The sequence below is a fragment of the Pongo abelii genome, chromosome 3 (assembly GCF_028885655.2).
Source record: "Pongo abelii isolate AG06213 chromosome 3, NHGRI_mPonAbe1-v2.0_pri, whole genome shotgun sequence".
Classification (NCBI taxonomy): Eukaryota; Metazoa; Chordata; class Mammalia; order Primates; family Hominidae; genus Pongo; species Pongo abelii.
The window spans coordinates 173,438,211-173,452,533 of NC_071988.2; the positions used below are offsets into that span (position 1 = coordinate 173,438,211).

Consider the following 14,323-nt stretch of genomic DNA (forward strand, 5'->3'; position numbering starts at 1 on the left):
ATAGATATGGTGGAACCTAAGTGCTTATTACTAAGTGAAAGAAGCCAATCTGAAAAGGCTACCTACTGTATGATTCCAACTATATGACATTCTGGAAAAGGTAAAACTATGGAGACAGTAAAAAGATCATTTTTTTCCCCTGAGCATTGGGGCAGGGTGAGGGATGAATAAGCAAAGCACAGAGGAGTTTTATGGCAGTCAAATTACTTTGTATGATACTAGAATGGTGAGTACATGTCAATATACATTTGTCCAAACCCATAGAATGTAAAACACTGAGTGAGCGCTCATGTAAACTATGGTTTCTGGGGTGACTATAATGTGTCACTGTGAGTTCATCAGTTGTAACAAATGTAGCATTCTGGTAGGGGATTTTGATAATCCGGGAGGCCGTGCATGTGTTGGGGCAGCAGGTATGTGGGATATCTCTGTACCTTCCTCTCAGTTTTGTCATGAACCTTAAACTGCTCTAAAGAAAACCTCTTAAAAACGGCAGTTTTGAGAGGGAGCTATACGAGGTTTGGGTTTTAGCTTATTTGAATTGTTTAATTCAATTGTGTAATTCTGCTTAAAGGAGAGCAGGTATTGTAACAAATCAAAATATTCAGGTGGTTCACTTGATCAATATGCAAAAGGCAATTTAGAAAATACCATTTACAAAAGCAACATAATCATAAGATATCTTGAAATAAATCCAACAAATACATGAAAGGCCTTTATGGAGAAAATTGTAAAGGGCATAAAAGATCTAAATAAATGGAGAGCTCTACAGCTTGTAGATAGTGTATAGATGAGACATTCCTGCAAATTGATCTATAAAGTTGATGCAATTTATGTTTTAAAAAGTTTTTATTATGAGAAAAAGTAAAATACAGAAAATTTAAAACACTAAGATGAACACTGTATGCACACCACCTAGATTCAAAGTTGTTAATATTTTGCCATCCTTTGGTATTTTATGCTTTTATTTGTTTTTGTTTTACCATTTGAAATTAAGTTACAGACATTAGATACTTTAGTCTGTGTTTCCTATGAATGGGGACATTCTCCCACATAACCACAATACTGTTATTGTACCTAAGAACATTATACAATAATTCCTTAATACGATCTAGTATCCAGTTCTCCTACTGTGCCCCAAATTACTTTCATAGTTTTTTTCTCCCCTTTTGTAGAGTCCAATAAAAGATATCCATCTAGCTATCAGGTCTCTTTAGTCTCCGTTAATATAATAACAACCTGCCACTTTTCTTCCCCATGACATTGACTTTTTAAGAGACCAAGCCGTTGTCTTATAAAACACCCCCACATTCTGGGTTTGATTGTTTCTTTTGTAGTGTGACTTGTCCCTAACCCTGCATTTCCTGCAAATTGGACTTAGATCTACATGCCTAGTTAAATTTAGGTTAAATATTTTTGGCAAGGTTACTTTACAAGAGATGCGATGTACTTATTGCATTACAGCAAGGGGCCTGTGTTAAGTTGTCCCACTATTGGTGATGCAATGAGACACCAGTTAATACTTATCAGAGTAGTAAGTATTAAGTGGTAACTGTGTTGTCAAGAGTGTGAAAAAAACAAGAACTTTTGAGAATATAAATTGGTATAGTAACTCAGGAAAGCAGTATGGCAATGTTTGGTAAAACCGAATATTTGCCTACTGTGTGATCCTGCAGCTTCCCTTCTGGATATCTGGCTTGGAGAAATCTGGCACTTATTTACAAGGATACATATACAATGATGTTCAATAAAACAGTGATTTGAAAAACAGAAAAATATAAGTACGTGAATTGAAAGATAAACTGGTTTATTCATACATCAGTGGAATACTTTTCAGCATTCAAAGTGTATGAATCATGTGTATTATCATGTAATATATATGTGTGTGAACAGCAGTAAATCAAAAAACATGTTTGTTTATTTATTTATTTATTTATTTATTGAGACAGAGTCTCACTCTGTCACCCAGGCTGGAGTGCAGTGGTGCGATCTCGGCTCACTGCAACCTCCACCTCCCAGGTTCAAGTGATTCTCATGCCTCAGCCTCCTGAATAGCTGGGACTACAGGCGTGTGCCACCACGCCCAGGTAATTTTTTGTATTTTTAATAGAGACAGAGTTTCCCCATGTTGACCAGGCTGGTCTCGAACTCCTAACCTCAAGTGATCTGCCTTTCCAGCCTCCCAAAATTCTGGGATTACAGGCATGAGCCACTGTGCCCGTCCAGAGTTTACATGAAATTTTAAAACACAGAATCTTAGTGTATGCTGTTTTTTGGATACATATGTATACAGTAGAAGTACAAAATAACCACAAGGATAATAATATATGCTAAATTCAAGACTGTGGCTTTTTGGGGGTGAACGAAGGAGAAGGGATGGTAATGAGATTGGAGTAGGGTGCAGTTCTGTTTGTAATTTTTATTGTTTGAAAAAATCAGAGTGTTCTGAAGAAATTTTGGCAGAATGTTAAAATCTGTTAAGTCTTGGTGATGGGTTTCTATTATGTTTCATATATTTTTCATATTTCATAATTTAAAAATTGAAATATGACAAGAATGGACCATTTTTAATGTTTAGATTTCCATTTAACTGTGTCATAAGCAGGTTTTAGTTGAGTGTTGCTTTTATAAAAACATATTTTAAAACACTGTACAGATCATTAAAGTTGGAGGGAAAACAACATCTCCAGCTGACCTTGTTTGCTAGAATGGAACACAAGCTTCATTGTGTTAAGTTGCCCCTCAGGATAGATCCCATAATCTCATTTGTACCCAGTTTTCTATAATTACATCTGACAACATAATTAAAAAAAAAGTCCTCTTTATGTTGAAGATAAAAGCATGCTCTATTACCCATCCAGCTAAGGACCACAATTGAGAAAAAGGTTTCTCTAATTAGTATGATTGTCAAAGTGTGTTAGCATCAGGCTGTTGGAACAGTAATGACTCTTTCAGGAAATCGGACCACTTTTGGAAACCTTTACTGTTATAGTTGATAGGAAGAGCTTGCTGGTTCTGCTGCCTCATAGCTCAAGATGTGCTTTCCCAGGAAAAGAAGGAGAATGAAGATACTCTAGGGAACAATTTGGTGCCAACAAAAGGATGGGGACTAAATGACCCTGTCACTTTTTTTTTTTAAACCAAATATTGATGGTTAAGCTCATGCCACTGTTATATATTGGCAAATGTAGAAAACAGTGTATACCTAAATCAAGTAAGGCAAATTAAAGCAAGCGCCCTTTAGGTACACAGCTGCAGGTAGAATGTTATTTATCCCATATCCAAAATTTATGAGGCTTTTTATTTTAGCAAGTTGTATCAAATAGTCCCTACCAGGTGTTATGCTGCGAGCTTCAGACTAAAGTCATCTGCCAAAAATCTTTGTGTTTGCTAAAATTAACCAGATATCATTAGATGTTTAAAGTTAAATATTACTTGTTCACTGCTCTGTGCATGTCATCTTTCTTTTTTTTTTTTGTATGTCATCTTTCTTTCCTTCACTGGAAACATTTCTATGTGTAAAACATTATGCTAATCTTGGTAGATGCATTATTTTCTTTAATCCTGGCAACAACTTAGTGAAGAAATGGAAATTTAGAGAACTTTAATAACTGCCTGTCAGTGGCAGATTCTGGTTCAAAACCGCATTTGTCTGATACTAAAGTCCTTGGTCTCAGCAACTGCCACACTATACTGCTGCCAGGGAAGTTGTTTGCTTTTTTGTCTGTTGTTATCCTTATAGTTTTACATGGTGATTAGTTTCTTTTAAAGAGATTCTTGAGGGAAAATAAGTGAAAAATAAGTGCAAATAAGTGAAAAATGGTTTAATGCTTAATGTGTTGGGAATAAATAGAATGTTTTACAATTTTTGTGTGTGTGTAGATGGGAATCCAAGGATCAATGAAAGGCTAAAATAGTGGATGGGAATTTTATTTTAAATGAGCTGTTGAATACATCTATATTTAAACTTTTTATAATTTAATTCTAAGTTAAAAATGAAATTTAAAAGTAAATAGAATGTGCTACTCATCTCTTAACCTAGAAAAGTTAGCTACAGACCTGTTGGTATCTTTCTTTTTCCTTGTCCTTTTCCCACAGCACTCCATATCCCCTTGGGAAGTAATTATCTTTCTTGCATGTATTGGTTTATCAGCCATGTTCTCCATCTTTCCTGGTCCAACTTGTTCACTACTCTTTCCCCAGGACCAATCTTGCATATGTCTGGCCCACAGTCTGTGTTCTAGAAATATGTGCAGTCTGGGTGAATGAATCTGAACTCTGAGCACAGTCTAGGAAGGGAGGATATAAATACCATAAAGATTTAGAATCTTGTTTCTAAGACTATGTAATACTCTTTAGTCTGCAGAATATTTTCTCCCCTGTTTCTTTGCCATTCTGAAGGACATAGCAGAGGCACTTTTTGTAGTGGCAGGAACATGGCAGGACTTCCTATTCAGCTGTCACTTCTGTACAGACAATGTCCTTCTGTTCTGGGAGTATCCTTATGCATAGAGAGTATCCTTCTGTACAGGGACTACCTTCTGGATGGGCAGGCTTCTGTTCACATCTCAGCCATGCCCTTTCACCATATTCATTTTAAAAAGTGAATATTATATATGTGTTATTTTTAATTACTGTCACTGATGTATGTAATTTGAAAATTAATGTTGCTGTAATTATATTGATATACTGAATAGTTATTCCCAGCTTTTTAGTCAGACAAATTAAGCCTATCTTTATGAATTCATCTTCAAAGCCTCAAAGTGGTTAAGAAATCAGGAGTATGCAGAATTAAAGCCTTTGTTCTGTGGTTAATTTAGCATGAGTTAGCAAATGTAATTGATTTAAAAAAATGTGGCATCAAGATTAGATTTCTCTTCGAGGAGAACTTTTGGTCTCTGTTCTCTTTTGCCAGAGGTTTCTAATTTATAAGAAGCAACTCATTTGGGTCACATTCAAAACTGGAATTAAAGTGATTTGTATGGGTATGTTCACTTTAAATAGGGGACATTCTCCTTTGGGACCAAAGATGCCCTGATTTTTTAAAAAGAGATAAATGTACTGTCTTGTTTATGGTTGTATTTTCCGTACTTAACATAGTACCTGGCCTGAAGTAAGTGTTCGGTATTTTTTTAACGAGTGAGTAAATGAATGAATGATTAAAGGTTGCCAGGAAATAGAACAGAGAAATGTATATAATTTTTTTGATTTCTCTAGTGCTGAAATGGTTCATCTGTTTGTCTCCCTGTCCTTTATACTCCACTGGGGGCTCCTATACCATCTCCCCCACCCCTCTTAGGCCCTCCCATGACTTCATATGGTCTGTCCATGTTAACATCTGAAACTCAACATACCTGACTGGACAAATCATCCATACCTCCAGTGTGGACTGGAATGAACAAGTCAGACCAGGAGAGATGGAGAAGATAGGCAATATGCTAATACATGCAAGAAAGATGATTGCTACACAAAGGGATACAGAGAGTGCTGTGGGAACAGGACAACGGGAAAAGGAAGGCAACAATAGGTCTACAGATAATTTTTTTCCAAGTTTAACATACCTAGGCCCACACCTCCTTTTGACTTTCTGTTTGTGATGCCAGGCACTGTGGATTATTTTGTCATATCTCATCTGTCTAAATCTCCCTTTCCTTCTCTGTCTGGTTCGTATGGCTTGAGGTCCCATCTACATGTTGACGGCTCCGTCTCTAGCCCAGAGCTCTCTTTTAAGCATCACCCCCACGTATCTGAATACTGGGCTCTCCATTTGGATGCCCCACACGCTCCTCATGTTGTGCTATAAAACCCTGCAGGATCTGATTCCCGTTTCGTTGCCAGCCTCTTTCTACCTGTAATTCTGCACTCTAACAATACTGCGCTTCTCTTAGTTCCTGGAAAATACCATCTTTTCTTTCTCCTTTGAGCTTTTGTATATGCTGTTTTCTCTGCTTGGAATATTCTTCCCCCTACTCTTTTTCTGGCTAACTCCTACGTACTCTTCACCAGCTTAGATATCACTTTTTCTGAGAATATTTCCTGCTGCCAACCCTCCAAATCTGAGTTAAGAGTCTTTTGTACACCCACAGCACCATATATTTTCTATTATGTATTCTGAGCATTTCTAACACTGTTTTAATTGCCCGTTAATCTCTCATTAGACAGTGAGATCAATGAGTATGTCACTATTTCTTTTCTGGGCCTGCCTCATTATGTTTTCTTGAATGTTTCCATCTCATTCGAGGCCATTGTCACCTCAGGGTTTGTGCTAGAGCAAAGCCTTTTGTAGCTGGCCTTTATTTTTTTTTCTTTTGAGGCACTCCAGCTCTGTCGGCCAGGCTGGAGTGTAGTAGGTCCAATCTCGGCTCACTGCAACCTCCGCCTCCCAGGCTCAAGGGATTCTCTCTTGCCTCAGCTTCCTGAGTAGCTGGGATTACAGGCTCGTGCCACCACACCCAGCTAATTTTTGTATTTGTAGTAAAAACTGGGTTTTGCCATGTTGGCCGGACTGGTCTCAAACTCCTGGTTCAAGTGATCCACTCACCTCAGCCCCCTAAAATGCTGGGATTACAGGTGTGAGCCACCACCCCTGGCCCCATAGCTGACTCCTTTGCATTCAGTCTGTGCCATCCCTGGCCATCCTATACATATCTAGCAAGTCAGGATCTCCAAGTTGCTGCTTAGTCAGTATCACTTCCCAGCTGGGAGGCCTCCAGTACTATGAAATTCATTGCATCCCTGGTTTGATATTCCACAAGGTAAAATCAACAAGCACTCAGCATTAAGTGTGTTATCTTCCTACATTTCTGTCTCTATTAAAGGCATCACCATTTTCTTGGTGACCAAGTTGGGTAAGTTGACAGTTTTGTGTTCTTACCCCACTTACCAAGCCCAAAGGCTGTCAATTTAAATTAAGGACCAGAACACTAAGGGAGGAAGCAAGCCCTAAGAGTTTTGGATTAATGCCAGACCGATAGATGTCATGGTTAGATCACCCTCATATCCACCTTCCATGTAATGCTCAAATTTTATTTCCTCCTCTCTTTTTCCTAGTGCTGATGCCTCCGTGTAGACTCACTTTATCTCTGCTTGAATCTTGTCATCACATCTAACTAACTGATTGCTGACCCCCAATTCTTTCTCCTTGCTATTGCTTGTGAAGATCAAATGAGAAAATATACGTGGAAGTGCTTTCTAAACTGCAATCATGCAGCTGTCAGTTGTGACCTCAAGCATGCAAGGAATTGCATGGAATCTTTCTCATAAAGCTCATGGTTCCAATGTATGTGACTTTCTGTCCTGGACCACCTCAAAACAGGAGTTTCTCCTCTAGACTGGGGTATGTGCCTTCTCTGTATTTGCACTTGATGGATTGTACTGTAGGATACTGTTTATGAATTTGTTCCTCTCCTGAACTTCTTGAGGCCAGAATAATATTTTATTCATCTTTGTGTGTATTCCTCCTACACCTAGCCCAGCATAGTGCCTGGCACATGAGAGATGAGCAACCCATACCAACCATGTGTACATTAGCCAGATAGTTCTGATATTGCTGTTCCTTCTGCCTGAGTTGTCCTTCTCTACTGTCTTCACCTGTTTGCATAGTTTTTAGCTGGCTGATGGGCTCTTATACCTTTAATACCTTGCTACTTAAAGATATAGTTTTGGGACCAGCAGCATTGACATAACCTGTGAGCTGTTAATTGCAGGTTGAGAACTTTGGAAAAGCGTTTATTTTGTTTTTATTTCTGAATACAGGTACTTGCAACTGGGCTCAGTGGTCTCTACTCTTCCCTGCCTACAAAGCTAGAAGAGAAAGGCGAGGAATGGCACTGCCTTCTGAAAGATGACTGGCTTCTACTTCCTTCTCTTGTCCAGTTCATGAACTCCCTGGAGTTTTGCAATGCAGTCATACAGGTACCAGAGCACATAAAGGATCCCTTTGCTATGGCTTCATTCAGAGCACAAGCATTGCAAAGGATTAATTTTAAAACATTCACTTTTTGAAATGTTAATAAATGTTTATGGAATATTGGTGCTTTACTTTAAGCCAATTGAATGTCCTTGAATGAGTGAAAATGTTAGTTTGTAGGTTTCTGGAAGTTTTAACTGAGAAAAAAAAATGAGTAGATTTTCTTTATCTTCTTTATAAATTAATTCTGTTTTGATTATCTACTTAACCATCAAAAATAAGTTCAATGCCTGACTCATTAAATAGATATTTTTAGGTTTCTAAGTATCCAGATTATACCACTTTTACTTCAAGGTCTTCTTGGGAATTTACAAAGGAGAACACTTTATTTTGCTTAATGGCGCATACTACATAAAGAGTATTGTTATCCCGATTGAATTTAGAAGAAGTTAAGCATTTTCATTGCAACACAAATTAAATTCGCTTTGAAATTGTCCTGTTTGAGGGGGGCAAAAAACAACCACTGAACTCTTGTATATTTGGCTTCTTGATTAGATTTTTACCTTTAGATTTCTTGTTACTGTTTTCAATAAAAATCAGATTTTATATATATTTAAGGATGTGGTAAGTTTTCATAAAGAATGTTTTAGTTCCAAATAGCATAAATATTACCTTAATATTAGATTTATTAAGAAATCAAGTTTTCTTTTTTTTTTCTCGGCCTTTTTTTTTATTATTATACTTTAAGTTTTAGGATACATGTGCACAGCGTGCAGGTTTGTTACATATGTATACATGTGCCATGCCGGTGTGCTTCACCCATTAACTTGTCATTTAACGTTAGGTATATCTCCTGAGAAATCAAGTTTTCTTTATAGTGATTGTAGGATGAAAAATGTTAGTTATAATCTGTTTATCTACCAAATAAAGAAATAGCTTCTGGAAGAAAATTCAAGTAAATTATTTTAGTTCCATCTCATTTTTATTGCTAAGTCAATGGAAGTTTTATTTATATATAAGAAAAATGGATTACATCTTATTTTTTCCTTTAATATTGCAGTCTATCAACCTATCAACATTTTCTTGCAGAAGTTTGTGGAAATAAAAAAGATGGAACTACTATTAGTTCTTCCCCAAAAATATATACACACAGAGAGATTATCAGTAATTTAAAGATCTAGCCTCATTTTCCTAGAAATTGCTTTTACTTTATTTTTTGACTTTCTCTTTTTCATTTTCTTCTTTTTTTAAGAAAGAGAAATAAAGCTAATGGGCATGGTAAGAACAGGGAAATTATATATTTCATACTGTATTTTGACATTGAAACCATATACTTTTAAGATTTTTTTGTTTGGGGAAGACTACTGAAAAGGTTACTTATAAAAGATATTATTAGTAGAGGGTTATCCACACTAAATATATTTTGGAAATCAAATATGAGAAGTATTGTACCTCTGATAATGTTTTCTGCTTTTGAATATTATCTGTTTTTCTGAAAATATTTTTAAATGCTTTTCTCTTTAATATAAATGACTATCAGGAAATACATATTTAAAATGAGAAAATGTTTTCTGCTAGCAAAATAAATGTATTTAATTGTTCGTTTTGACAGTTATACTCAGTTTTTAAAATTAGTTACAGGTTGAGATGTGATTTAGAAGAAATAAGGGGCAAAAATTATACTTTCCAGTTTGTTAACTTTAACTTATGAATCCTTATACATACTCAGTCTATTTATTATCTTTTTTCCAAACACACAGTTTAAAATTACCAATATTATGTTTGAAAGTTCAACTTCTGCAGATTTTAACCAAGCTGTTTATACTGGAATAAGCTATTTGAAAGGCTTATATGACAGTATGAGGTCTGATTTGTTCTTTAATCACAGAATAAATGGCCAAAATGTGGATTTCCTTTTTGAGTTCAGGATGTACACAAAATTGTTTTATTTTAAGAACTGAAGATTGAACTCTTTGCCTCTTTCATGCCTATGTGCCTCTCTCTTAGGTGGCTCACCCCTTGATTCGAAATCAGCTTGTCAATTACATTTACAATGGATTTTTGGTACCAGTCTTGGCTCCTGCTCTCCATAAGGTCAGTGATTGGCTCATGTAATCTTCTGTCTCTATAATACAAGTGATGGACACTGAGGAGGGTAAACACAGTGTAATTGATTTGATGGTGATTTTAGCCTGATTTTTCTTCTCATTCCATCTATATTTCAAATATCACAATATCAAACACAGGTCTTAAAATGGCCACAGCTTAAACTGATGGTTCTATCTGGTGTCATAGAATACAGTATTGTGAGTGTCAAGTAGGATAGTCAGCCTAAAGGAACATTGGCAGATAGACTCTGACTCTGTGCCTGTTTCACTTCGTGGGCAGTGGCTACTTGGAACTGTCAAGCTGTCCTCCAAGGCTGAGTCTGTCACAGAGAATGCAAGGTCTGCCGTGGGCATGGAGAGGAGCAGTGGTAGCACAAATGCCATAGATTTGCCATCTACTTAATAAAACATAATTTTTTATTGTAACAATTTTGTGACAGCAAAAATTAAAGTGAAGCCAAGTTAAGGTCCCATCAAAGGTTGGCTGTCTCATTAGCACAACTCTGAATTTCTTATGACTCTCTCATTTTGTATAATAAATCAACTGGTATCTTTTCCATTGTGAGCTGTCAGGAGACACCCCTGGGTCTAGAATTCTGATTTTCTGTTTTTCCTTCACTAAATAAAGAGACTTGTGCAGTATTTAGTTCAGGGGATCTTTGTCAAGATTTTGGAATCACACCTCTAGCAGAGACAGAAGCAAAGAGCAACTTTATCGTATGTTGCTTTGATGGAATGCCCACCATTCTGCATCCTGAAGTTCAATTTCTATGGACTTTTATTTTACAGAATCCAAAAATACTTGATTATGGCAACTTTGAAACCTTGCCATCCAAGCTGATGAGGTTTCTGGTTTAGAGCAGATCTTGACGGAAGATGTTCATCCTTTACTATTTAGTGCCTCTCCAGCATAGTGGCCATGTTTTTCAAGCCAAACAGTGTACTTGGTTTGAATTGGATTTTTATGTTATTTCTAGGTTCAAGAGGTCATCTTTGATGTGGTTTAAACATAAAATTACTGAGGTTTCCATGTTATTTTAGTAGTTTATGGGCACAAAGGAACCAAGTCTGTGAAATTAGATCTGTCTTGGAAAATAAGGGATTAACTTTGGAAAATACAGAACTTGTGTTTGTTTCTAGGTTAACTTTATGTTTGTCAGTATTTTGTTGTTCCAGGGATGGAATGGGTATCTTGCATTGAAGAACTCTAAGCCTCTGCATGGAAGAATTTTCCTCTTCGGAGAAACAGAAGAGTGCTATAGAAATTCTTTGGCAGTAATTATCCATATACGCTGTCACACATTTAGACTTTCTTCTTCATTTATTTCCATCCTTTTCCTCGTTGACCTATTGACATAAACATTTCCTGTCATTATTATAATAGTGGTAATTATTATAATTACTATTTGTTCAGGAAATTTTATGTTATTATGATTAGCACACTTTAGTGTTACAGACATTAGTGATAGCTCTTTATCCATAATTGAGGATGAAAGCCACCTCAGAGAGCTGTTACGAGGATCTTACTGGTGACCCCACACTACTTCTTCATAGCACTTAGTACAGGTAGAGTTAAATCATTACATGTGCTATTACTTGCTTAATGTCTTCTCCACAGTGGTATGCGTGCTTTCAGATATGGCATATTATCACATGTGTTTTATTCACTGGGATATCTCCAATGCTGAGCACAGTACCTTAGACTTAGGAGGCTGAAGAAACAACACACAAATGGAAAGCTTGTTAAAGTGCCAACAGAGTGCTGGCACGTAGTACCTTCCCAGACAGTGGTTTGTAAGAGAATAGTTGCTAACATTTGATCTAGCTCTTTACATATATTATGTAGTATCCTCAGTTGTGCCCATAATTAAAATATGAGAGTTTTGAAAACATAAAGTTAATACCTTTAAAGTTTAAACCCATAAAGTTAATAATACGTGCTTATTGTAAAAATAAAAAAGAGTCAATGCTGAATATGTAAAATGAGAAGCAAATGTTACTGTATTAGGTTTGAATTTCCAACCCCTAATTAAGATTCCTTAACTTGTATCCATTGCAGACAATTTGTCTCAGGGCTATATAGCAACTAGGGAGAACAAAGATGGATTTTTTTCCTTCTTAATTAATTTTCTCCCTGTTCTCCATCTGTTTTTTGTTTGTTTGCTTTTTTATCATTTAGAATGAACAGGATTAGGGACGGAGCAGGCCAGGGAAGGTGAACAGCCTCTCCTCTGGCTCTTGGCTCCTTATGTGGTTGATGAAGAAAGGAGCCATTTCACAAGTGGCAGGACAGGAAATCAGAAGCACATGAACAAAGAAGTCTAGAAGTGGATGTTTCTTGAGGGGTTCCCGGTGAGAGCAGTCATATCCTATTTCCTATGTTTCCCCCTTTGGTATGGGGAGTGATACCGAGAAGTCTGGGCTCAGGTCCACTGGAGGGACTCCTGTCTGTGTTTTCTATACTCCATGTCCACGGGCTTGACATGAGCATTATTTTTTTTAAATTCTTTATTTATTTTTATTGTATTTTTATTATACTTTAAGTTCTGGGATTCACATGCAGAATGTGCAGGTTTGTTACGTATGTATACACGTGCCATGGTGGTTTGCTGCACCCATCAACCCATGATCTACATTAGGTATTTCTCCTAATGCTATCCCTCCCCTAGCCCCCGACCCCCTGACAGGCCCCGGGGTGTGATGTTCCCCTTTCTGTGTCCATGTGTTCTTGTTGTTCACCTCCCACTTATGAGTGAGAATATGCGGTGTTTGGTTTTCTGTTCCTGTGTTAGTTTGCTGCAAATGATGGGTTCCAGAATGAACTCATCCTTTTTTATGGCTGCATATTCCATGGTGTAGTCCATGGTGTATATGTGCCACATTTTCTATAGTCTATCATTGATGGGCATTTGGGTTGGTTCCAAGTCTTTGCTATTGTTAATAGTGCTGTAATATATATACGTATGCATGTGTCTTTATAGTAGAATGATTTATAATCCTTTGGGTATATACCCAGTAATGGTATTGCTGGGTCAAATGGTATTTCTGGTTCTAGATCCTTGAGGAATTTCCACACTGTCTTCCACAATGGTTGAACTAATTTACACTCCCACCAACAGTATGAAAGTCCTCCTATTTCTGCACATCCTCTCCAGCATCTGTTGTTTCTGACTTTTTTTTTTTTTTGAGACCGAGTCTTGCTCTGTCGCCCAGGCTGGAATGCAGTGGCGTGATCTTGACTCACTGCAAACTCCGCCTCCCAGGTTCACGCCATTCTCCTTTCTCAGCCTCCCGAGTATCTGGGACCACAGGCACCTGCCACCATGCCTGGCTTATTTTTTGTATTTTTAGTAGAGACGGGGTTTCACTGTGTTAGCCAGGATGGTCTTGATCTCCTGACCTCGTGATTCACCTGCCTCAGCCTCCCAAAGTGCTGAGATTACAGGCGTGAGCCGCCGTGCCCGGCTGTTCCCTGACTTTTTAATGATTGCCATTCTAACTGGCGTGAGATGGTATCTCATTGTGGCTTTGATTTGCATTTCTCTAATGACCAATTATGGTGAGCTTTTATTCATATGTTCATTGGCTGCATAAATGTCTTCTTTTGAGAAATGTCTGTTCATAATCTTTGCCCACTTTTTGGTGGAGTTTTTTCTTGTAAATTTGTTTAAGTTCCTTGTAGATTCTGGATATTAGCCCTTTGTCAGATGGATAGATTGCAAAAATTTTCTCCCATTCTGTAGGTTGTGTGTTCACTCTGATGCTAGTTTCTTTTGCTGTGCAGAAGCTCTTTGGTTTAATTAGATCCCATTTATCAATTTTGGCTTTTGTTGCCATTGCTTTTGATGTTTTAGTCCTGGAGTCTTTGCCCATGTCTATATGTCCTGAATGGTATTGCCTAGGTTTTCTTATAGGGTTTTTATGGTTTTAGGTCTTACATTTAAGTCTTTAATTCATCGTGAGTTAATTTTTGTATAAGGTGTAAGGAAGGGGTCCAGTTTCAGTTTTCTGCATATGGCTAGCCAGTTTTCCCAGCACCATTTATTACATAGGGAATCCTTTCCCCATTGCTTGTTTTAGTCAGGTTTGTTGAAGATCAGTTGGTTGTAGATGTGTAGCATTATTTCTGAGGTCTCTGTTATGTTCCACTGGTCTATATATCTGTTTTGGTACCAGTACCCTGCTGTTTTTGTTACTGTAGCCTTGTAGTATAGTTTGAAGTCAGGTAGTGTGATGCCTCCAGCTTTGTTCTTTTTGCTTAAGATTGTCTTGGCTATACAAGCTCTTTTTTGGGTCCATATGAAAT

The 14,323-nt window shown here is 37.2% G+C and overlaps 1 protein-coding gene across 1 annotated transcript in view; it reads left to right on the forward strand.

The window, feature by feature from the left end:
* FHIP1A (FHF complex subunit HOOK interacting protein 1A) overlaps positions 1 to 14,323 on the forward strand; it is a 256,592-nt gene that overhangs the window by 166,569 nt on the left and 75,700 nt on the right. The window contains exons 5-6 of the mRNA XM_002815215.4: positions 7,756 to 7,914; positions 9,917 to 10,003. Of these exons, the coding sequence (XP_002815261.1) occupies positions 7,756 to 7,914; positions 9,917 to 10,003 (246 nt within the window). The remainder of the gene's footprint in view (positions 1 to 7,755; positions 7,915 to 9,916; positions 10,004 to 14,323) is intronic.